Source organism: Strix uralensis, chromosome 3 (genome assembly GCF_047716275.1).
Source record: "Strix uralensis isolate ZFMK-TIS-50842 chromosome 3, bStrUra1, whole genome shotgun sequence".
NCBI classification, from domain to species: domain Eukaryota; kingdom Metazoa; phylum Chordata; class Aves; order Strigiformes; family Strigidae; genus Strix; species Strix uralensis.
Genome location: NC_133974.1, coordinates 80,453,176 through 80,477,861, shown reverse-complemented (window position 1 = coordinate 80,477,861; position 24,686 = coordinate 80,453,176). Strand labels below are relative to the sequence as shown.

Here is a 24,686-nt window from a genome sequence, read left to right as displayed (position 1 = left end):
TCTGAACAGAAGAACACAACTGTAGAGAAGTTAAATGACTCTGGAAAGCAAGAATTTAGTAAGCATAAAAGATGGTTTATAAGCCCCTCTCACCCACTCAAGATTAACTTACTGGAACCTGCAGCACATTTTCTCAAATCTATATAGTCAAATACAAAACCCCAAAAAACTTTACAAGTATTTTTCAAAAAACACTGCTGTGAATTCTAGATTTAAAAAAGCCACACCCACAGTAGTAAACTGTCTAGTGCTACTAATCTACCTGTTTTCTTTCACACTTGAAGCAACTTTTTCCCACATTCCTTGCAGAAAGTTAAATGATAGTAGCCTTTTGAGGAAAAAAGTGAGAAATCCTTCCCCTTCAGCAACAATTTAAGGAAATTTTCAAGGTGTGTAACTGGAAAAACCCCACAAACCTACTACTGCTGCTTCAGTTCACCTGGGTGACAGTATCCCTGAACCGAACTGCATGAGCATAACACTCTACTCTGAAGATCTCCTTTGTTTAGCTCTAAATGATATCCATTGCTGCAATGCATAGCCAAAGAGGAGAACCATAGGGAAAAAAGATTTATAAGGAAGGTATTAGCTGATCTGATTTAGACAAACAGTGAATTGTGAACTGAAGAAAGGGAACATGATATTTAAAAATTCTGATACTTCAAGAACATTAGACCTGAACTTCAAAATGAGAAAACACCCCCATTCTGTACTTTTACAATACAGTTAAATAATCAGTATGAAAGAACAACCCAGATCATAAAAACTGCATAAAGCACAGAGAACTAAATTTGGAGGCCAGCAGTGGAGCACTATTTACACATTTCAGTATTTTTTGAAAAACATTATATTAACTTAATTCCAATGACACTAGCAGCGCACTCATGCAGTGTCACGAAGAAACCCACCCACCCACCTGCCTGCTCCCATGCTGTCTTGCACTTGGACCCCTGCAGGCACTACTGTGTCGTGGCAGGTCCCACAACAGATCTGACTGAAGGCTAAGCTGACAATCCCCAGATCCTCTCCTCCCAAATGAAAGCTTTGTTTTCAACCAAATCAGCTTCCTAAAATTGTTTACAGCACAGCATGACTGTTCATAACCATACAGGAAAGGGGGGTGCTAGGAGGGGCCTGGATCAATAAGGGGGGGTGACATTACTGTCGTTAAGCTGTTGTGCTAACTTTTATGAAGTTACAGAAGCTGTGTACCTGTGCTAACAAATGTGTAATTGTCAGGGGCTGTGAATATATAAGACAAATATCAGGTAGGCCTTTCACATCAGACCCCAAACTGGGCTTTTCACTGCTAGAAACCCAAAAGCCCTCTTTGAGAAGGAAAATAAGAGCCAAGAATTGTTCGTCTTTTAAATGTAAGAACATTCACCCATGTTTAGAGCCTATCTGTGAACTTCCACTAAGGAAGTCTTTTTAATAAGCAATACAGAAAAATGCCAAGGAAGTTTGACCTAACAGAGAGTATTTCAGTTTAAACACTGCCCAAGTAATTCTCAAATGGGTTAAAACAGCATGACATAAAATAATCAGAGCTTCACTGCTGCAGCCTCAGACTCCACTATTTGGTGAATGTGATTTTTGACCCAACAAACTTAAACTGTTCTGAATTCCTAAATCCTACTATAGGTCACCTATTGACTTGTCAAGCAGCTCTGAGAAGTATCTGCAGAGTAAAAGTCTTCTAGTGGAAGCTGAGTCCCAAAACAATTTCAAAACCCAAGAAGAGCCACAAACATCCAGATTCCCACACAGAGAAGCAAACTACACAGCGGAAAAACATCTTCGTTGTAAGCTTTAGTAGCCTGCATGGCAAGCGCACCCAAAAGACACTTCCCAACTTTGCCAAGGCCCACCCATTCCCCTTCTAAAAATGATTTGTGAAAAATACAAATCATCCTAACTTAAAGCAAGGAATGGAAATGAATAGCATATCTAGAATTGAAGCAAATGTATTCCCATTAAAAAAAACAACACACCTTTACTGATGTAATTACACAACAGGATAAAAATGTCCGCTTTTTTTTCCAGGAAGCTTAGTCGGGTCTGAGTAAAAACACAAAAAGGTTCATGACAATAATCTTCTCTGTGCTTGGGTTTATTCATCTTTAAGATGGATGTACACAACCAACGCACATGGGAAACTGAGGAGAACAATTAGATCTAGTACCCAGAATGAAGCCACGCATCTGCATGAGATGCAATACCTGTATGAAGTTTTTCTTATCCTCTAACTCTTAAGAAGTAATTTAATGCTTTAAAACAGCACAAGTTGAAAGATGTTAACATACCACACTTGCAAGTTCGGCATGCACTTGACTTTAGTTAGAGTATGAGAATAATTAATCCTAAATTTGCCGTGACGTACAGGTTGCTGCAGGAATTCTGTAACAATGGGGAACTTTCATATTTAGATGGAATTTTAATAGATCTTCTAATCCTACTTGGGAGGTAAAGGCAAACACAAGACACTGCTTCATACAGAAGTCTGCTTAGAATGGTAAGTCAGGTCTTTATCCTAAATCTAAATGAAGAAAAGAATGTATGGGAAAATGTTTAAGTGACCAGACTACCTTGTAAAAAGTAAATAAACGAGTCCTCCTCATTTAGGGCAAGTATGAAAGGAGCTACAAGTCAAGAAGATAACCACAAAACTGAGATATGAATCACTATCAATAAATCCAGCAATTAAAACTCACCAGCAGTTCTATTTCCTTTAGATCTGGCTTTATTGCATCTGTGTGGCCTACATACTCTGGCCCACAATATTTAAAGTGGGACAGAAAATACGTAAGCTTTTAGAAAAGAGGACTAGCTTTATTTTTGTCACAGTAGCCTAGTTTCAAATAGTTCTTATCACAGAACAAAAACAAAATCTTACAAGATGAAGTCTAAAATTACAACCCGAGGATATAAATAAAAGGAAGGAAATAAAACACAGAGAGGCTTAAGTTTATTACACATTTGGATGACGACGATTGTTGGGAGTTTCACATCAGTACTGTTCATAGGTCACGGGTTGCATAGTCCATGCAAATTTAACTCTTCATTTGAAATTAAATGAAAACTTCAAATTATTGAAGTGGTATTAGTTAGGCCCTAGTTTAGTGTAAGCATTGTTCAACAATGTTCAGCTATGTTCTTATCTAGCACATATAAGGAAAACTTATTTATAACAAGAGATACTTATTTTTCTGGTGGTTTGTAGTTGAATTGACAAGGGACCTTCTCAAATAACTGAGTAGACCCTACACATGAACTGACATGGAATCTTCTGCACCTGAAGTCCACTCATGTAGTAAATATTGCAATTCAACTACGAAACACTGTAAAATACATAAATACTGTAATTCAATTCCAAAACACCATAAACTGATCATAAAAAAAAATGGATGTGCCCCCTCTATGTAATGAAATATTATATAAAATACTACAAAACTTCCCAAATCAATGCTTTTCAAAGCAAAAACCCCTGATCTGTTAGAAGAAACTAAAATTGCAGACTATATTCCCAAACCGTAAAGTAACATGTATATACACTAAAACAGCAGAGGATTTCATGAACAAGAAAGAAGTAGCTTATACATGTAAGAGAAAAAAAATAGCAGTAGTTATTTGTTTCAGAGGATGTTTTATCATTCCTCCATCACACTGAATAAAAAAACCAAACCAAAACCTAAAACCAACAGCCAACCAACACCCCCAATACCCTTACAGTATCAACAGAACTTCATCTGAAAATATGACCAAAGACTGGAACTTCAGCAAGAGCTTTCAGCCCTTTCAAGAAAAACTATTTTTTATCTCAGAGATTAATGAATTCAAACAGACTAGAGCCAACAAAAAAGGGTCAAAATTAAAGTCTCACCTGAAACAACAACTTTTAAAATTCTTTTGTTACACATATAGTACAACTAACATTGGTACATACTGACATATATGTTCATATACGTATATATGCACACATAATATTCTCCACTAATTCAGAAAAAGTGCTTGCTAAGTACTTACATTTTGAAAATTAAGAAGTAACAAAAACTGTAAACTTTCATTTATAAATATCTTTTCTAAATAAGCAGGAGGACAACTGGAAAACTTAAAGCTAGTATCCCAGGACACATCACCTGATATAAAGGAATTTAGTAAAGAATTTACTGAATGAGCAAACAGATTAATTGACTGAATGACTTTCCTGTAGGGTCTAAAAGATTTAGAAAAGTTCTGAAAACTCATGCAACTATGGCAATCCATAGAAAATAAAGAGCAAATTTTGGCACCTCTGGTCAGCCCAACTTCAGTCTCTAGAATGCTGCTACAATACACTTAAGAGTCATGGCACTAACACAGGGCAGTAAAAGTGGAAAAAAAAAAAAAAAAAGGTGTCCAGCACTAGAGTCCCTCATTAAAAGAGAATCTGGAAGGTGAAGAAAATAACAAACCTCCCAAATATTAGGTTTGTTCATGGGATTTCCACTCTTCAGGTCACACAGACTGCAACCTCAAAAAAATCTGGAAATTTGCTGTGAGCAGGAGAATGGAGGGAAAATGGTAGTTGATACAACAAATCCAAGTCAATCGCATATTTAATGCGCCAAAGGAAAAAAAAAAAAAACAACCCACAAGAATACACTCAGCTGACTAAGATTTATGGCAGACAAAGGTATGCAAAGATTTCACACCTGCTGTCCAAATGGGTATTTGTCCCTTTTAAGCCTGGTATGATTCTCTGCTTGACTATAAAAATTCTATCATATTCTATGTATCTAGTTAAAGAAGCCAAAGGACTGAGTTGGATAATGCAATTTAAGCTTGGCTTTTGAAACAGCCTAACAAGAAACGAGTCATTTTCCATCACATCTGCTTATCATCTGGGCCATCTATCAAGCAACACATCAGCGTACAGTAGTCCATACTTGTTTTCACAATTAGTGTTATTTTGCAAGCCCCTCCTTGCTCTAACAGGATTGCGCCCAAAATATTCCATTTGCTTAAAAAATTACTATGAGAACTATAGAAATAGAAGAGGCAGCATTAAAAAAAATTTACAGCTACTTCTACAGAATAATCAGAATAATAAGAAAAAGAATGAGATAGACTACAGTGATATGAAAAAAGAAACAACTACTCCTACTCCAGAAGAATGTAAAATTGAGGACGTACAAGACTACAGTAGTAATGACAGAATTAAAGAAAGTATTCAAGGAGAATAGATCTCATTGCTAGTGTTGCTGTGTTGCAAGATGAGTTTTATAAGACCTCCTTGTCAGTAACAAACACAGGAAACTTTGGCTCATGTACATTACATCAGCCCTAAAATCAGAACATGCCATATAGTGCAACTGTATATAAAGTCTGAGTAACAGGAACATCAGATATAGTCTTCCTAATGGCAGCATCACAGTTAGCCCACGAGCTGGTGAGTCAGTCACCATGGAAGCATTAAAAGCAGACAGAAGAAATCCCGCCTGCTCCTCCTTCCCATTTGGTATTTGCCAGGACAAGCAGCCGTAACGGCATGGTGGAAACAACAGGTGGGTCCTTCTGGTGAGTGTCAACACACAGCTCGGTTCCCAGGCGAGCCACCCATGCCACGCTACGTGGGGATCTGCCACCAGCAGCATGAGGGGCTGGAGGTGTCTAGACACCACACAGCCCCTCCAGTACCCCAATCTGAAGGTATCAGAGTGGGAAAGAAGGTCCATGTATCAACAAGGTGATAACCTCTTTAACAGTTAAGCTATTCCCATCCTCAAATATCATGTCCCACAACTAGCTTAGGCGGACCACAAACTAGCTGTACTTTCGGTGACGTGGTATATTCTTGCAGTTCTAGTACATCTGTAGGATGACCTAGCTATTTCAATATCTATCATTAGAATTAAAACCATGAAAACTATTACAAGCACACTTTTCCAGTTGTTAGGAATGACAGCGAAATTGTAGTATTAATTAAGGAAAAACTATGCATCTGCACCTAACCAAACTGGTAATGCTCCAGACAATTAACAGTAAGGTCTTGTCTTTACTTGTTCTATACCATCATTTGCCCATACCTGTTTAGCTTCACATGTTCTGTTTATCACTCCAATAAAACTGAAGCAATGAACAGCTTCCAATAAAGACTGGCAGTATCACGTTTGATTGAAGAAAAAAAATACACTTCAGTAACAATTTTTAAAAAAATGTTACAAGTATTAAAAACTACTTTTATTTACATAAAATGCAAGAAAGCCTTCCTAATGACCTTTCAATACCGATTTGAAGATTTCTGTCTTAAACACATGAATATTTAAATGGTTTCAAGCTTCACATAAATAGTAATACGAAAAACTACTCCTGAAGCAAAGGTATCTTCACTCTCCAATTATAGTTTGGCTGAATCCACAAAAGTGTGCCATACAGCTACCAATCTTTTCAAAATAATATTCCAATTTAAGCGGCTTCAGATACCAAGACTGCATGTCAAAACACTCCAGTGGTTCACATAAACCATTGGAGATTTAAAAAAATCAAATACTTTCTTTGTTTTTGCATAATTATGCAAACATTTACAAAGATTTCATTTTAATAATGTAGATATCACATACACATGTACATACACATATATACATACATACACAAATATATCTTGCTGAAATATTAGGATCTGGTATCTTTCACAACAGTTCAAGGATGACACTGTTTCCACAAGCTGGTCTTTTTCATTAAGCTTCTGTTGTATTTTACAAAAATTAAACAGTTTAAAGACAGAATGAATCCCTGCAACTAAAAACGAAAATGAATCCCTGCAACTAAAAACGAAAATGAATCCCTGCAACTAAAATGTCTTTAAACAAAACTGGACAGAAATGTAGCTATCAAGCCTGATGCCAGCTATCAGGCCTGAAATCTTTTACCTGCCTATGCCCAGAGTAGATTTTACTCATTTTTATCAGGGCTAGGTTTCTGATTCCAGACTCTTAAGTTTACACAGAAAAAGTCTAAGTTTTTATAAACATCCTTAAAGGCAAATTTATGCAACAAAATGAAGTCTCAATCTGACCTACCTGGCAAGTAATTAGTCTAGAAGCATTTAAATAACCCAAGCTTGTAAGCATTTTAAAAAATACCAGTTTACTAAACTATGCAGGCAGTTTACAAATGTACTCTCTAGGAGGTAAAAGCAAAGTTTTCTTATCACCCAAACACTCACAGTCCCTAAAGCTGCATGCATTTTGTAGGTTGTATCTGGATGAGTACATACTTATCTACTTTATGTACTGAACACACTACATCTACAACTCATTGAACTACTTGCTGTCAGCCCAGGGGAATGAGAAAGGCCAACTTTGTAGTTCTTGGTCCCACCTCCAGTGAGGGCAAACTTCTCTGGCCTTGAATATCAGAAAAAAAACACTTTGTCAGAGGAAGCAAAGGCCTCGGCTGTCTCAAGACCAATGTAGAGACTTTGGAAATCCGTCATTGTTAGACAAAATATTTCATAGCATGCCCTGTAGAATTTCCAAACATAACTGTGGTGAACCAGCGTACTGTATGTAAAGCTGGTCTGTTAGCTGCGGCTACAGCTGCTCCACGTAACATCATCCCCTGACTTAAAAAGAATTTTAAAACTGACCCATCTTCCACATATGTGAACTTGTGCTTTCCCCTCTCAAATTCTTGTACATGGGGTGGGGGGAAACCAAACATTTTTGGAGTTGGACAAACTACAGTCACAAGTGGGCAAAACTTTTCCAATTAAACAGTGGAGATTCAAACTTTGGTGACAATCAACATTATACACAGGCCAAGAAACATCAAGTTTTTATCATCTATGGAGAATTCCGTTGCAGCTTTAAATTGCACTGGGCGGGAAAACAGATGAAAAATAAGTGTCTTACTATTCAGAGAAAAACCCACTAGATTGCAAGCAATACAGTAAGTATCACAGGACTCTGAAGCATCCAACAACCTGGAAACTTGATATCCAGTACCTCTATTTACAAATAGCCTCAAGAGGAGTAAAGAGAAAGGACTGAAGAGTTTTGTTCTGTTTAACAGAATAAGGGTTACCTGTTACTTTTTTACAAAAGAATGTTTGCAATCAAGATTGACTAGCACACTAGAGCAAGCAAGTGAATATATGCTCTATCTTCCTAAGGTGTGCTTCTCCCAGGAGATAAAAGACCAAAGAACCCCAGGGTGTTCTGTAATGGAATTCCTGAAATGGCATTAACAAAATATGCAGTACTGTAGTCTTGTGCCTATGTAGTAGTTTGGGGTTTTTTTTTAAATAAAATAATTATGGTATTCAGAAACCTTAGTAAGGCAATTAGATAACCACTGAAATTAGGCATGCTGATGCAAACAGCTGTAGTGTCTTCTGTGCTAGACAGGAGTATATCAATTTGTAACAATGTGATTTTTCTCACACTCTGGAAATTGAGTGCTTCTAATAGATACCTTCTTTGATGAAAGCAACTAAACGAACTAGCTAAAGCAACTGGCCTGAAGTCTCATTCTGAGACTGGAATCAAGTATACAACAGTTTCTACCTAACTGTACTTTCCCTGTTTCATGAGAACAAAAGTGGTAAGAGTAAAGGGAAAATGTTTTATATACGTCATTCGCAAAAGACTAAGCAAGTTTTATTCATTAATCTTTCTTAACCTTTCTGAAAAGGAAGCCTCTTTTATCATTATAAATGCTGCAACTTAAACGTCATACAATATTCTACAAATGCATAAAAGCACTCCTAATTTTTAACAAAAGAAATTAAATACATTAGCTTGTTTGGTTCCATTTCTCTTTTGTTTCAAAGGAAAAATCTTTTGTTGTGCTCAAGGAAAATACATTGCTTGAGGCCTGTTTAAACAAGGGTTAACTTTTTAATGTATGTTTGCTATAAATACTCTATAAGCAGTGACAAACTAAGGGCTATTCAGAGTTATGTACCAATCTACAAGTTGCACTGCAATGTCAGTGATGTTCTTCCCTGTTAAGGCAACTCTGAACTAATGCCTCAGCTTAATTATGTCTGTGGATAGGACTTCACAGACAAGACACACTGGGCAATCTATTTTGGAAGAAAACCACCCTGTATCTCTGCACTTTTTCAAAGAAATGGCTCTTGGCTCTATAGTTAAGGACAAATTACAACCCAAGAAGACCCCACAGCACAATCTTCCACGTAATGCTGTTCTGCAGTTTCAGATGGATACAACTTAATACAGTATCAGTGTGTACACTATAGTGTACTACTAAGTACCTAAATTTCTACTCCAGTTGAGAGTATTATTCATACACAGAATTTGTTAACTTCTGAAAGCCTTTTTCATTAGTAGGAGAAAAAATTTAAAATTAAAATGCTGTATTAACATGTATCTAAACAGAATTTTGGAAGCTATTTGAATGCCAGAATTGAATGGAGTCTGGTAGAGGAATTCTAGCTAAAGCATATGTGCACTATAACTTTTGCAGGCTTGCTAGCAAGTGCCTGCATACAGAAGGTATTAGTGCAAGGAAGAACTGGCACATGAATTTTAAAACCCTCTTTGTTCCGGAAGGCATTAAATACAAATGTCTGCGTGACCCATTTGCAGTATCAATCTAAATACAAGCGAATAAATAAGACAAGAAACACTTTGCCTGAGCAGAGCTGTGGTCTCACAGCTAGAGAGAATAAAAGTCATGCTGTGCTGGCATAAGCTTTAGTTTTTAAACAGCATATGAAAGCACTAGCAAAATTTTATAGAACATCTACAAGGTACCAAAATTTAACCAAAAACACTGCTGGAAGTTATGAATCAACAAGAAACAGGAAAATTGCTAACACACAGCTACTTATTTGTCATGACAAAGACTAAACTGGCAATTTACATACTATCTTATTCCTGTGAGACTGAGAAATCTGTGCTGGAAATGACAATAGTATACTTTTATTTAAGTTCTCCTAAGAAGCCTTTTAAGGCAACATCAGTAGTTCAGACAGCTTATGTAAATTAGTATCAAACATTAAAAAAACAAAACAACTTCTAAATCTTCTCAATCAAACATTTCAATTAATTCATGCTGGCAGGAAAGTGCAAAATTTTTCCTTATACTTAGAAAGCACAGACACAAGATTACTTCAGATACTGAGGTATCTGAAATCTCAAGACCTGGACCACAAGTAAAGAGCTAACAAGCAGCTAAAAAAAATAAATCCCCATCAACTGTCTATATTTGCAAACACAGAGTAGAGAGAATCAAATTAGTAGATTGTCTTACCATTATTATTAACTATAAACCTAATTTTCAATTTTGAAAAAAAATATTAATATTGTTAAATGAATGTTTAAGTCTGTACCTTCCACACAGATTATCTACAAGATATTTGTATAACAAACTTTCAGAAAAATTTCACATTGAAATTGACATTTCTGGTAGTCTTGAACCTTCTTTAAACTTAACACCTTAAATTGACTGTTAAATATAAAATGACAATCAGTGGTTTAGAAAATAAAGCTAATTAGAATGATTATACCTTAAGGACAAAAAAAATTTGCTAAATAATACAAATTATTTATGGTTAAGATGCCACACACTTGTTTTTAGAAAAGTAAGCCCCTTCCCCAGAATATTTATTGATGAACTTTCTCATTCAGTGTTTGAAATGCTTCCATTAAAAAAGAAGCACCTTATCACCATCTCATCCTATTTTAGCAAGCACATGGGGAACATTTAATCTAACCATCTGTTAAAAAACCCTAGAAAACACACTCTGATTTATATGCCAGCAGGCACATATAAAGGCATTTTAAGGTGCTTGCATATATTTTAAGGTAACCTTTTCTCTTATATTAATAAAAGATGACTGAGCAAGAAATAAAGTGTGCAATACTTTAAAGAACTAAATTGTAGTATACTAATGACTATAACCAGCACGCGAAACAACAAAACCTGCAGAACATGGGAATCCTTTCTTTTGTGCAGTAGCAATCTAAACAGAATTTAAACACCTCTACTCTCTGAATGTGTTGAACATAAGATACCCTAACTGCAACGTATTTGCATGTTTTGGTCTTTTCAGAACGGTCTACAGAGTATTAAAAATCTTGCATATACTGTTTGGGATGTCAATTCTACTTAAGGCTTTATAAGGGGAAACCAGACTTTTAGAAGAACCTGGATTAAAGCCAACTAATATGACAAGTAAACAGATTACAGGTCATGCTATTCATGCTCTGCTACAATAAAACAGTAGTTATCACACCTGAAACTTTCCATATTAATAGTCACTTCCACAAATTTGAAAAGTGCATATGAAGAACAAGCTAAAAAAATTAGTTTTTTTCTTTCTACATTTTAGGAAGTTAGCTACTAACATCTGACTATATTTAACTGCATGCTGTATTACATTGTTGCTACATGAACAAATAACTACTGGCAGGTTTAAACAAGCAAGAGAGCAGGAAAAAGTACAGGGATAGTATTTAAAACTTCAGAGAAAAACAGTCCCAACAGAAACCTGAACAGACTTACCATGGATTCTGTTCTTCCAACAACAGAAAACCACATTTTGATCTCCGGGACTACAGATCCTTGAAAGAAAAAAAACAATTCTCCACTTCTCTTTCAGCCCTCAACAGCAACAACCACTCTAGTCTGCTGGATTTTCCAAGATACCCATCCAGATAAGTTGGAACTGGATGCTATGACACAGTGTAGCATTTATCAACACCAGCTATAACCAATACAATATTCAGACTCTTACGTAATCAGTTATGCTGTTCTGACTTCCATTTACTTTAGAGGCTTTATTAAACTTTGAAAACTGCTAGAAAAAACAAAAAGGGAGCCCTTTTGTACAAAAGACAAAAAACCTCCAAATTAAACAGGAAGTAATGTGCTGGCCCACAGATGGCTGAGAAGTCACATGCGAAAGCCCCCAAAAAGCGATATATTTTTAAAGTAAACTGCATGCACACGCTGCTTCCAAATCATCTGGATTTCATAAAAACTTAACCACAATGTGGTTGGGAGTCAGGCAGCTTTTAACATCAAAACATCTTTCAGAGTTAGAGCAACCCAAGTCTGCACACAACCTCAAAAAGCAATACTGTTCCCAATGCCCGACCACTCCTACCAGCTACATTTCCATATACCCATTACAAAAGCTACTGCTAATAAAGCTACAGGAGCGTTATTGTAAGAAAACATGCAATAGCTACAAAAGGGTAGAACAACAAGTTACCTTTTTGGATCACTTTCTGAAGCTATACAATTTAACTTTAAATAAAAATAAGCATCTGTGCATTCAGTTTAAGAAATGCTGTTAGGTATTTTCCCAATCTAAAAAACCAAAACGAAACCCAAACACAAGACTGTTTACAGTGCTCTGGCAGCTAACAGTTGTTGCATAACTAAACTTGTTTTCTCTGGTAAGTACGCATATAGCATACATGCTTACTACGTGGTTGCTCAAAGGGGCTGTCCTGCCTCAGAAAACACCCTTACAGCAAAGTGAGGTGAACTAGGTGATGCGCAGCATTTCTGCTCTCTCTGGCACTCCTGGCAGGCCTTTAAAACTTCTATTTCACAGTTACTCATATTTTATTTAATTATAAGTAACACACTTAAACATTTCACCTGTCATTAGGTTGAAAGATGATCAAATACAGGGTTCCCCAGGGACCTAACACTTCCATGTGCTCCTTGACTTACCTCCTTTGGTTTGGTTTTAGTTTTACATTAATGTCAGTGTGTTTGCAATCACCTAGTATGACAAACTGAAACCATCTATCATAAGAATAAGCAGGTGCACAGCATTTCAATGCAAGTTGCACCACTTCTCCGCTTGTATGAGCTTAACTTTAACTCCATCTTTTTTGATTGTAATTTGGTAACTAAGAACATTTGGTGTGGAAGGGGTAAGTCATGGTATCTAATTTCCCCATTAAAAACTCTTAATTGGCACAGCCTTCATTTATCTACTAAACCCCTGCAAACTAATAAAACCCCAAAGAATTACCAAATGATAACTTTTGTTAGATGTTTCCTCAGAGATGAGCACAGATTACTCAGAAAAGTGCAGATTTTCTGCCATGGGTAGAAAGAAGAAAAGCAGTCAGTAGGAATTATTTTTCTTTACGATCTCTGAGAATCTGCTCATTTCATCCATCTCTAGGATATCCCCAACCTACATTTTAACGAACTTCATCCAAAGTCTGTGACAAGTATGAGGAGCCCATTAAGACTTAACAAGAAAGGCAGGTCAGCACTGACATGCAAAGGCATTCTCACAGCATGCTACTGACAGCAACTATTTTGTCACATCACAGGAAAAAACCAACTGTTTTCCTAACCAAAACTGAAAAGTTCAGGGTTGTCTCTCACTGGTTGGAGCAGGGCCACCTGTTGACCAGCCGCTGCATTTTCTTTTATTACAGCACTTTTGAAGCACTCTAGAAACCAATAGTTCAATAAATGTAATTGGGTCAGCAATCAGCTGGGATCCTGTGCATGGCAGCAGTAACTGTATTTCTGAAACTGAATATGAGCATTCATTTCTTCATACTTTCATATGAGCATTTGATAGCCAACCTTTTGCTACTAAAAAAGTTGGAAAAAGCTAAATCTATTCCCACACTTGTCTCTCCCTCTTATTTCAGGTATTCTATCCAGTTAATGTTTAGAAAAATTTCACAAATTGTCTCCTGGACTTCCTTCATTTTCCTCAGGCAAAGGAAAAAAAAAAGAGAATTTTCATTTTTATGCTGGCAAAGCAGCACACATGACTTGAGACATGTTGGAAAATTATTAGCAAAAGTCAACGAGATATGAGTAGAAAGAAAAAAATCCACCCACTACTTCTAGCTTCTCAGTCACGCTCACTCAATTCTCTAATCTGTTCTGCTCTGGCCAGATTGAGAAAATTAATGCCTCTGTATTATTCTTTACTCTGTTGTTTATACAACGCCTAACACAGGAAAAACATGCTATTAATTATAATCACAAGAAGCAACTTTGAACACCTTGAAATAGTGCCTTGAAAATAATCCTATTTAACTACTACAGCAACTTGTTCCAACACAATGCAAGATGATTATTCCTATCCAATGAACTTTCTGCTGACTTCAAATTAAGCAAATGTTTCTATTCTGTGTGCACTGAAAGTAAGATAAAAACCTGCCTCTTGCTTATTTTAGTTCAAGATTTAAGACATAACCGTTTTAAAATCAGAATTCCAATATTGCAGCAGGCACACAGCAGCAAAATGAAATGCAATCACTGCCTGAATTGGTGAGTGTTTCTGCAACTGTGCTGAGACGAAGACTGCTGCTTCCATCACTGATCGTGTTAAATCATGAAATTGGTTAAATAACTTGTAAGAAACTTTCAAATCAAGCTTACACACAGACCAGTAGCACTGTTACATACTGCTAATGGCAGTTCAGTGTCAGTTGTTAAAACAATGTATAATGTATAGAAGCCAGCCAGCTACAGTGAAAATGAAAACTTTTTCACCATTATATCCTGCTAAATCAATAATCAGATTTCAGTTTGAAGTGAAAAAAAAATTTTCCACTGCACATTTTGAAACATTCAACAGAAATGCAGATGGCAGCCAGAAGTCTGATACATATTTAATGTGGCCTATCTCAAGATCTAGTATTTGCTTCTCGAATTATTAACCCACTCCACCAAAATAAGAGCAGAATACCGAGTTAAATTTTTCAGATCCTGAATAGTTTCCTCAATAATTGTCAATTGTTAGAAATACACACCTGACATCTGGTATTCCTTTAGAGATGTCAGAAATAAATCTTAAAAGCCGACACCATGCAAGATTACGATTTCAAGAACAGACTGTGAAATGAACAAATTGTACTTAAAAAACCAGTGCTGTTTGGAAGCAATTAACTATGTGAGATAACTTAAAAGCAGTAAACCAGTCACATTTCAGCCCATGCACTAAGTGCCAAGGAGGACTACAGCATTCTGAAGTCTCAAGTACTACACAGTGAATAGACATTAGGGAAGACTTGTTCTCTGTTTCACACCACATAATTACAACAAGGACTTCTGGATATCACAGTTGCATGATTTATAACAAGCTTAAAACTCAAAGATTATGTCTGATATGTGACCCAGTTAATAAAGCAAAACCAACTAGTGGAGTCCTCCATCTGGTGGCTGGAGTTGTATGTGCATTCTATACATTACTACCTAGTGCTACTAAGAGCAGCATACAGCCACAATTTCAGCAAGTCAGGGCAAGAGGCATACCCTCCTTCACCAGACTACTTAATACGCTGTAGCTCTCCACTATAAAGAAGCAAAACTGAAGTCATACATGCATCTGTACACTGTGAAAGATAAGGTGTTATCTTAATAGCAGAAAGCATACAAACTTTAATGTATATATTTGAATTATTTTATTTTTTCAAATTAGAAAAACTACACACATTTTATTCTTTACATTTACTGCTTTTCTTTCCTAGATACTTCTGCTGCTTTGCAGCAGCAGCATTAAATAAACTTGTTGATTAAATCCATTTAGTAACACTACCAATTTTTGGCTCTGAAAAAATTAATAGACCTATAGTACAGGTTTAATTTTAAATGTCATAATCACTACATCCATATTATGTTTCCTCTTGCATTGTTCACATCTGTGTATTTTACAGAAACATTCCCCAGCCAGAATAAAAGTATGATCAACATAATGTGCACAACAAACTGAAAAGAAATAGATTTTTCCATTAACATTTTCCACAGTAGGCTGGTAAAAAAAAAAAGCTTTTTTCAATAACACTTAAACAAACCGACTTCCATACCTTGGCAGCAACAATGCTTAGGCCCATTCCATTTTGTTTTTTTAGTGTTACAGTGATAATTTCAGGTTCTTTCCTCAAAGGCTGAGCCTATCAAACAGGGAAAGGGAAAGAAGAAAAAAAGACAAGAGTTCACTATTCACTGCCAGGCTAGGAAAATTACTGCACAAAATAGTTCCTCTACAATCAAAACTAAGTTGCTACTGCAGCAGTAGATCTCACATCCTAAATAATATGTCTGGTACTCCATTTTAAAGGTAGAATCTCTAACATTTGATTAATATGGATTCACATTATCAAGTACTACACCTGGGTTGTGAACACTGACAAAGCTTTGAAGTCTACCCATTGTTTCTCCTTCTCTAATTCAGTGAAGAGATTATTAATAATTCAGATTTTGAAATGTAACAGGCCTATAAAACTGTAGTAACTTTTAACGAAAACTGAAGTTCAGACGTGGTAGGTCCCTATTAGAAACATGAGTGTGATCTACATGGAGCTCAGTTTTTAGTTCTGCATACAGAATATAATAATTCTCCCAAAGATATTAAGAGACCAATTATTTCCAAAGGCAGAATTAAAGCCTCTAAAGAAAGTTCCAAAAAATTTCACCTCTGAAAACTCTGTAACTTGAATACAGCCTGAGCCCCTAAACATGTTCAGTATTTTTTTTATATCTTTGCAACATTGCCAGTTCCCTCTACTCAAAAATTTGCCATCAGTCTTCATTAGGTGAAGCATGTAAGTTAAAGCACCCTAGCCTGTATTCATATTAAAACCTAACTTCAAGTTCCACAAGACCCATAACAAAGTAAAAATATAAGCAAAGGAAATTAATTCAAAAAATATTAACACTTTTTGATTAGGTACTAGAAATGCAAGTAGTTTTTAAGCTAGGAGTATTGTATCACTCCTGTGCCAAGGATGGCAGAACAGCAGAATCTATTCCTACTTTAAATAGGATTTTTTCCATTAATTAAAATAGAAACATTATTAAACTAATTCAACAAATACCATACATACTGGAAAAGGTAAGGCACTGGGAACATAACTTTATCATTTAGTGTATACTGAATTTCTTTCTTGGTCTAAGAATAAAATTAACTCTTCAGGGAAAACTTGAGGAGGACTGCCCACACTGGGCAATTCCCCAGACTACCAACAAAAGCAAAATTGTAAGAATAGTTTGGGCTTGGGGATGAAAAAAAAAACCCACAAGGAAAAAAAAAATACACAACCCCAAAACAAAAACAAAAGCAAAAGACCTCACAGCTATAAAATGGAACATTTACCTAGCATTTAGGTTATACAGATGTGTTGCACCAAGAGGTGATTTCTGAACCAGCATTTAGAGCAATGCTCAGACACCAAGACTAAAGATTTAGAACTCTCAAGCTTGGCACATTCAATTAACATACATGCACCAGAGAGAAGAATGATTAGATCAGGTTATCTGAATGGTCTTGCACGGCATTCATCTTCATGGCTGAATGAAATAGTAGCATCCACTCATCCTGCATTTCTTTATCAAGTCTTTGTAAGGAAAACTGTCCACAACTCTACTATAGCTTTTTCTCAGTATGAGGAACAGCAAGTAGCTAGTATAACTTCAGATGACTTTTGTTCCCACTGGCTCTAAAAAACGCATTTCTTTAGAGCAACAAAGGGAGGAGGAAGAGCATGTCTCAAGAATGTCTCTGCTGTATTTTCCTCAGTCAAATACCTGTTTACCAAGATACATCACGCTTGCAGAGCCTGGCTTATCAGTTCAAGACTGGGCTCTGCTGTACCAATCATACAGATTTAGGAGATGCTCTCTTCTGTGAAGTAAACACATTCTTTGGGCCACTGCAGCAAGACAGCATAATGTCATCTGACAAATGTTGGGTTCTGAACAGAGTAGGTGAAACTTTCCAGTCCCTCTGAATAGTGAGGGGCAAGTATTTTTCATAGAAGGCCTTAGGAACATAGTTCTAGTTTCATGTTGGCCTTTGTGATTTTATTGAAATACTAATTATAAATATGAAGCTATTTCTGTTTAGTTGCTCTAAAAGTTATTTCACATAAAGCCACCATCTTTCCAAAACCAAGCTGTTCTGTAACTTTTATATTCTTGGTTATCACATATTCAAAACACACACACAACACACATTCCCCCCCCCCCCACCCCCAATCCACCACAAAAAAACAACACAAAAACTAAACAAAAAACCCCCTGCAACAGAAAAAAAGCCACCTCACACTGAAGTGGAACTCTTCTTTAATAAATATAATGAAAAGGAAAGCTAAATACTTTTTCCTGAAATCCTAGCGGAATAAAAAGTACCAGATTACAACTTAATACTAAACATTCATTTGATAACTGCCAGTTTATCAATAAAAGCAGCCTGCAGCTCCATTCACATTACAAGTTATTTAAAGATGCATGTCCATATATATTTTTGCCTGTCTTTAAAAAGAATTTCTTCACTGTGTATCCCCAGGGTGGGGGAACAATGCAAAGTTTGCTTACTTGAGAGACTATATCATGCCACAGCCTAGAAAAAAACCTGACTTACAAAATTCAGCAAATCACTGATGAACTACATGTTTAATTATGAAGCTTGTTCTTCCTAGTAAGGATTAAAACTCGTCACATAAAACACAATGGCTTTCCAAGACATCAGTTTTGACAATTATTCACTGAATCAATACTTACTAGATCAGCATTCTCATGTGACAGGTGACTTTCATAGTCTGCACCTTCAAAGTATATTGTCCATGTGCCTGGTGACCGTGGATGAGGTGTTAGTCTACAAAAACCTAAAAGAACAAGTAACATCAACATAGTCGAGGTATTTTCTCAACAGATTAATTAAAATCAAATAGCCTGCCACAAGGAAATACCAAATAGCAGTATTTACCTTTTTATATTCACTGGTATGTTGAATCTTGCATCTTAGATACCATTATGTGCTTCACTGAAATTTTATGGGATCTACAAAATCCTATAGTTCTATAGCTGCTGCTTCTGAGAAACATATGTATTTAAAAAACACCACAAGCTCATAGAAAACTCTTGCGCTGCAAAATATTGCTTGTACCAACCAGACTCAGAAGAGACATGAAACACCAAGCCATCTTTTAGAATACAAACCAACAGAACTCTGAATAAGAGAGCACCGCAGAAATCTTCTGCTTTGCAGAGTCTAGCTAACCAGTCTCAGCATATATTTGGCAGAACTCGTTACTTTTTTAATGCAATTATGTAATTAAAAGTGGGGCTTTGTTTTTTGTTAATTGAGCAATTCCTAGAATTTTGAAAAAAGGAGTGAAAGCAGCTGAGAGGTATCCAACATTGTCTCCTAAATCAGGGACAGCGAGAATCCAGGCAAATTACAAATCACTCCATCCAAAAAGACGAGATTCCCCTCCTCACAATGACCATCCTTCAGCAATTGAGCTTTCACTGATTTATGGCAAACCAGTCCCTCAGCATAATTTAAGAGATACCTAAAAAGCAAAATTTTGAATGGATGCATTAAAAAGGCCTTACTTACAGTAACTATACAGACATTTGTATGGCAAATGAATTACACTTACTAATTATTTATTCTACTAGTCTTCTTTAGTCTCAAGACTGCATCCTCTGTAACTCACTGTCCTTTCAAAACAGTCAAATCCAGTCTGTTTCCTACCTTTTTTTAACACAAGAATATGGCTTTTCTGTAAACTAAATTGGAACCAACAGCTGCAAACTTCACTACAGGATAGAGTAAGTCTGCTTTGTCAATAGCCTCCTTTGCTGTCCTACCTACCAAGATATTCCAGTGGAATTTTTTAAACAACTGCTTTTTAAGCAAAAAATTATTAAGAAATTAAGTAACAGAAAAGCTTCTAATAAATTGAGTACTACAAGGTAAGGATCACAACTTGTTCATCCACTGTAAATGCTCGGACAGACCTCCTGCTTTACTTTCTCAAGTTTAGATCACTTTTGTACAACCACAAGAGCTCTCTACTTGTCATCTGAAATTTTGCTGGACTACAAATGCCCAAACCATATGTTCGTACATTGATGAATGTTAAAAGAACTATTTTAAGCCTGTTTTTTTTTAATGTTACATGGAAGCAGCTGATGAGTAAAAAAGTGACTTAACTATTTAATTCATATTAGCTTTAGAAGTTGACTATGAAATTATTGAAGTATTACAAAATTTATACTTAGGTAAATCTTTGCTGTTCTAGCACCAAAATCCAAACAAGCTCTGGAGCAAAGGCAAAACAAAGTTTCAGTAGGCACTGGCAACTCAGCACTGCTTATTCAGAACTTTGAAAGTGAATGAAAGGGACAGGAAGAAAGGGTAAGGATTAAAAAATGCTGCATACCTTTTATGAGTCACTTGAACACAACATAAGAAGATTCAAACATACATAAAGAAAGTGGTCTACATTTAACTAAAATGTATTTTGCATTCTGTGTTCATTACACCAAAAAATAGAGGATCGTTGTACAATAACAGAAGAACTAACCTCTCTGACAGAGTGGATCTAAAAATTCTTGTAAACCACTTGGAACATTTCTAACAACATCGCAGGAATAGCCATCTTCTGGTAAAAGAAAAGGTAGCTGTAAGTCAGGATCCTCTTCCAGTTGGACTTCTCGGCCATCGCTGCGAGCAAGTTCATCAGCTGTATTTTCTGCAACAGCTACTACATTATCTATCAATTCCTGGACAGAAGGCAGAAATACATTGTTACTATAAAGGGATAATTTTCATTATGGAAAAAAACCTAACATGAAGAAAATACTAAGAGTGCAAGAAAAAGGAATTTGGAAAGTAAATTATCAGATATAAAACTTCTTCGGCTCCACTATGTACAGTCAGAATGCTGCATTGCTTTATTTGATTAAAGCCCATAGATTACATAGTTAGAGAACATAACAGAAGCATTTACTTTTCCTTCAGTATTTTTGAAACTTGTGGTGCATGGTTTTACTTGATATGAGAGCTGTATTTAAAAATATATAGCAGAGAGCATGCATATGCAGAGGTGGAATCATAGTCAGCTTTAAAATTTTGACACTTTGTTGAGTATATATATACTTCTGTAAGACTAAATAAATAGGAAGGAAACAAACAACTTGTGTAAACCTGGATTTTCAGCTCCATCAGGACACAGGTACTCACAGAGGACCAACAGCATATACAGTTCCCTAGTTTGGAAGTTTTATAAAACTAATTTAATTCTACATTTCCTGGGAATTCACTATAACATGAAGGGTACCTTAAGGTAGATCTATTTTTTAAATAACGCTGTAGAAGCACACAACACAAGTGCTGGATCACTCAGAGTGCAGCAGGGAACTTTTAAGTTTTATATTTGGTGCACAAAAAGCTTTATGATACCAGCATACTTTTCACAATGCAGCTACTGTTGTTGCATGTAGCACACGGTACTTTTCCCTCTATTTGTAAAATTTCAGTAGGGTATCTGTTACTAGATAGTATGAACTGAAGAAAATTAGTTCAGAAGTTAACAAAAATAAAATTCCTAACCACTTTGCAAAAAGTAATAGTCCTAGAAACACTCTGTGTTTTTACATTCTTCTATCTATCCCAAATTACTCCAAAGAGTGAACAATGAAAAGGCTCTTCTCTCTCTCTCCTGAAACAGTTCATTTTTCTGTTACCTTATATCCCTCAGGCTGGCCTAAGTTTTAGCATGAAAGTATTCAGTTGTTAAGTGAAACCAAACAAAGTTACAGGCAACTTTTTAAAAAGATGTAAGTAGTAATTCTCTGAGCGCTCAGTCTCTTCCAAGTTGCATGCTCTGCCTGAGAAACCAAGAAATCGCCCCAGGTTTGACTCATCACTACATCTGAATGAGCAGGCAGCATCAATACTTGAAAGTATCTTTACCTCTAGTTAACCAGCATTCTTTCTGGAAGAGAACTCACCCCAGACATGTGTGATTTTGCTGTCATCAAGACAGAATTACTACAATTAATTTACCTAAAGCTGCTGCAAATATTACATGTAGATTCCTTTACTACAGGTATTTGTTTTACCGAAGATTCATATGTGATTTCCAGTCTCTTTCCACAGCTTCTACTTAGCCCACAAAACCAGCTTAACAGTTTGGTCTTAATCTCACCCCAGTTTACACTAATGTGCAATTTAGAATCTATAAACCTGATACAACAATTCCATTACTGGAGCACAATGCAGAACACAGCTGAGATAATCATGTAAGTGTTCTCATCTAAATGTTCAGTTTCAGCAAATTTCCAAGGGGAAGTCAGATAAATCCAGACTGTCTTTAGAAGTGCTCTTTTAGAAGAGTCCTTTTACCATAAAAGGTGCTAATTTTTAAAAGAATTACATCAAACTAAAATATGTAGAAGAAAATACACTTATATTCTTTTGAACATTTTAACAGCTTTGTTCAGCTTTGAAATTTTTCAGATTTGGCAGCAGTAAGTCAGGATTTGAGCATACAAGTCTCTTTCATAGCAAGGAGCAAAGAATCCCCAAATACCACTTCACCACAACAGGACAAATTAGTCATATTGTAATCCTCCCTCTGACACAAAGACCACCTGTCAAATCTAGCACTATATTTCTTTGGAGGTCCCTAAAGAACAATAATAATTAACTGTGGAATTCTACCTATGTGTAAACAGGAAATACAAGCTATGTTCTTCAGCAAAAGACTTTTTGGTTTAGTAGCTGATAGATAAAAATATATCCAAGCTACAAGACCCCCTTTAGAACCATTGTATTAGTATCTTTGATCTAATAGACAAATGTATCTGAAGTTATTAAAAACCAGGCTTTGTAGACAATGCATTCAGTTATATAAATATTAGATTATCTTCATCTTTTAAGATTTTTGAGATCGGTCAACTATCCTGTAATCAGGGTTTACCTTAAGAATTTTCATCCACATATGATTACAAATCTGCAAGGAACACAAAACCTCTTTTGCCTTTTGCCAAAAAGATGTTTCCCACAGATAAAACTTAGAATAGTCAGTTATATCTTAAATATCAAGACAAAAAAACAGTTCTGAAAAAAACATCTCTCTCTCTACATACATGCTCCATGTATCAATCTGCCCATCAAAGGACAACATGTCTGCTCCTTGTAAGAAGGGATTCAAGATCCATTGACTTTTACATCCCACATGCAAAAAGCTTAGTGTTCCTCCTTCTTTCATTTGATTTCTAGTCAAAATTTCAATCTTTGTTCCTGTGATTATACATAGAACTAGCTTTTGGGAGTGCTCTGTGCACCTCTCCTCTACCGCCTTACTGGATTTCACCCACAAATGACATAAGGTGCAGTGAAACCTGAGTATGTTTAACATGCAGTGTTACCTTACATTTCAACTCAGTGTAAGAGAGATTTTTGGTAATATCCTGCCCAAGTTGCAGTGAAGTACACCTAAAGTTGGTGGCCAGAAGCAGGCTGATAACACCAATACTTCCTACAGTATAGAGAGCAGATTGCCCACTCTGACTCTTCTCATAACAATTCCAAACCAATCAACAATAAGATAGATGTTTTCAGACAGTGTTTCTATTTTAAGTCTATATTCCTCAGGTATGTTAAACAGCACAATAAGTAATAAAAGAGACTTACTTTTGGGATGAGTGGTTCATCTGAAGCACAGTGATAATTCTGCAGCAAAGCTCGTAGCTGCAGAGAATTCAGCTTAAAGCAAGTACTGTTAATATTTGGAACATCTGCATGTGAATATTTGTCCATGGTAAGCAATGTGGTTGCCTAGGGGAGAAAAAAAAAGGGTCACTGGAGACAAGTCCAAATCAGAATGAAACCTTAAGCCTTGTTTCTGAGTTTTCTTTAGATGACAGATAGGAAAAGACAAAGCAAGAAGCCAGATTTGTTACAGAAGCAACATAAATATCCCCAAAACAGCCACTAAATACATCTCTTGTACCTACAACATGAAGTAATACTAATCTCTCATAAATTAGGCATATCAATTTTTCAGCTACTCTTCTTGTCTCTTTTCAGCATAGTTATAGCTCAGTCTTCGAAATTGAACAGCATATGTTGGCTAAAATCACTAATTATTAATTTCATGTGTAACTTAAATATTAATGATGTTGAAAGCATATTTTGTGGTTTTGCATGTTACCTCAATGTTCCAGGATTGATTCACACAAACTACACTCATCCACATACTATTCCCTAGGAACACAGAATATACAATTATGGGAGAAATGTTAATCAGAAAGAAATACACTCACCTGCACTATTCTGCTCAGGTGGCAATCAGCAGCCAATTCTAAACCCTGTTTTTCTGCCCAGGCTTCAATATGGCCCAACTGTTGACGAACAATAGCTCCCCAATAATGTGAACATAACCCTGAATCTGGGGCCGTAACTAATCTGTTAAAAAGCCACATGTTGATAAAATGAAACAGCTGGGAGAAAAGCTGTATAGTGAGAGCAGCGTTCACTCTACACCGCCGTAACAGGGACATAGCTCCAGTCAATGTATGCAGCACATCATCTACAGAGATAAAACAAAAAGTAAACCACATTCACATACTGTAATGTACAACTGACTTAGGGCATAAATAATAATACAGACACCTAACCCAGGTTGGTGAATGCTAGGTAGAACCTACATGTATTTGTTATACATACTTTCAGAAATAAATTCACTGCTTCATGGTTTGCAAGATGGAACATAAACTGATAGCTGAAATATGTTTTTTAACTCCTGAAATGAAAATAAATTCTTTTGGGGAAATACTTAGTACACAAGTATATCATTGGTCATATCTGACACTTAAATCATGTCCTCACTTGAGTAAACTCATTTTTCTGTTATTTTAAGAACAAGTTAAAAACTTTA

At 36.0% G+C, this 24,686-nt stretch overlaps 1 protein-coding gene across 24 annotated transcripts in view; it reads right to left on the bottom strand.

Moving 5' to 3' along the window:
* Positions 1–24,686, bottom strand: part of AFDN (afadin, adherens junction formation factor) — a 132,961-nt gene that overhangs the window by 27,128 nt on the left and 81,147 nt on the right. For all 24 annotated transcript variants that reach the window (XM_074863019.1, XM_074863031.1, XM_074863042.1 and 21 more), the window contains 5 exons: positions 24,073–24,338; positions 23,441–23,584; positions 20,325–20,523; positions 18,511–18,614; positions 15,816–15,902 (listed from right to left, as the gene is read on the bottom strand). In XM_074863019.1, the coding sequence (XP_074719120.1) occupies positions 15,816–15,902; positions 18,511–18,614; positions 20,325–20,523; positions 23,441–23,584; positions 24,073–24,338 (800 nt within the window). The remainder of the gene's footprint in view (positions 1–15,815; positions 15,903–18,510; positions 18,615–20,324; positions 20,524–23,440; positions 23,585–24,072; positions 24,339–24,686) is intronic.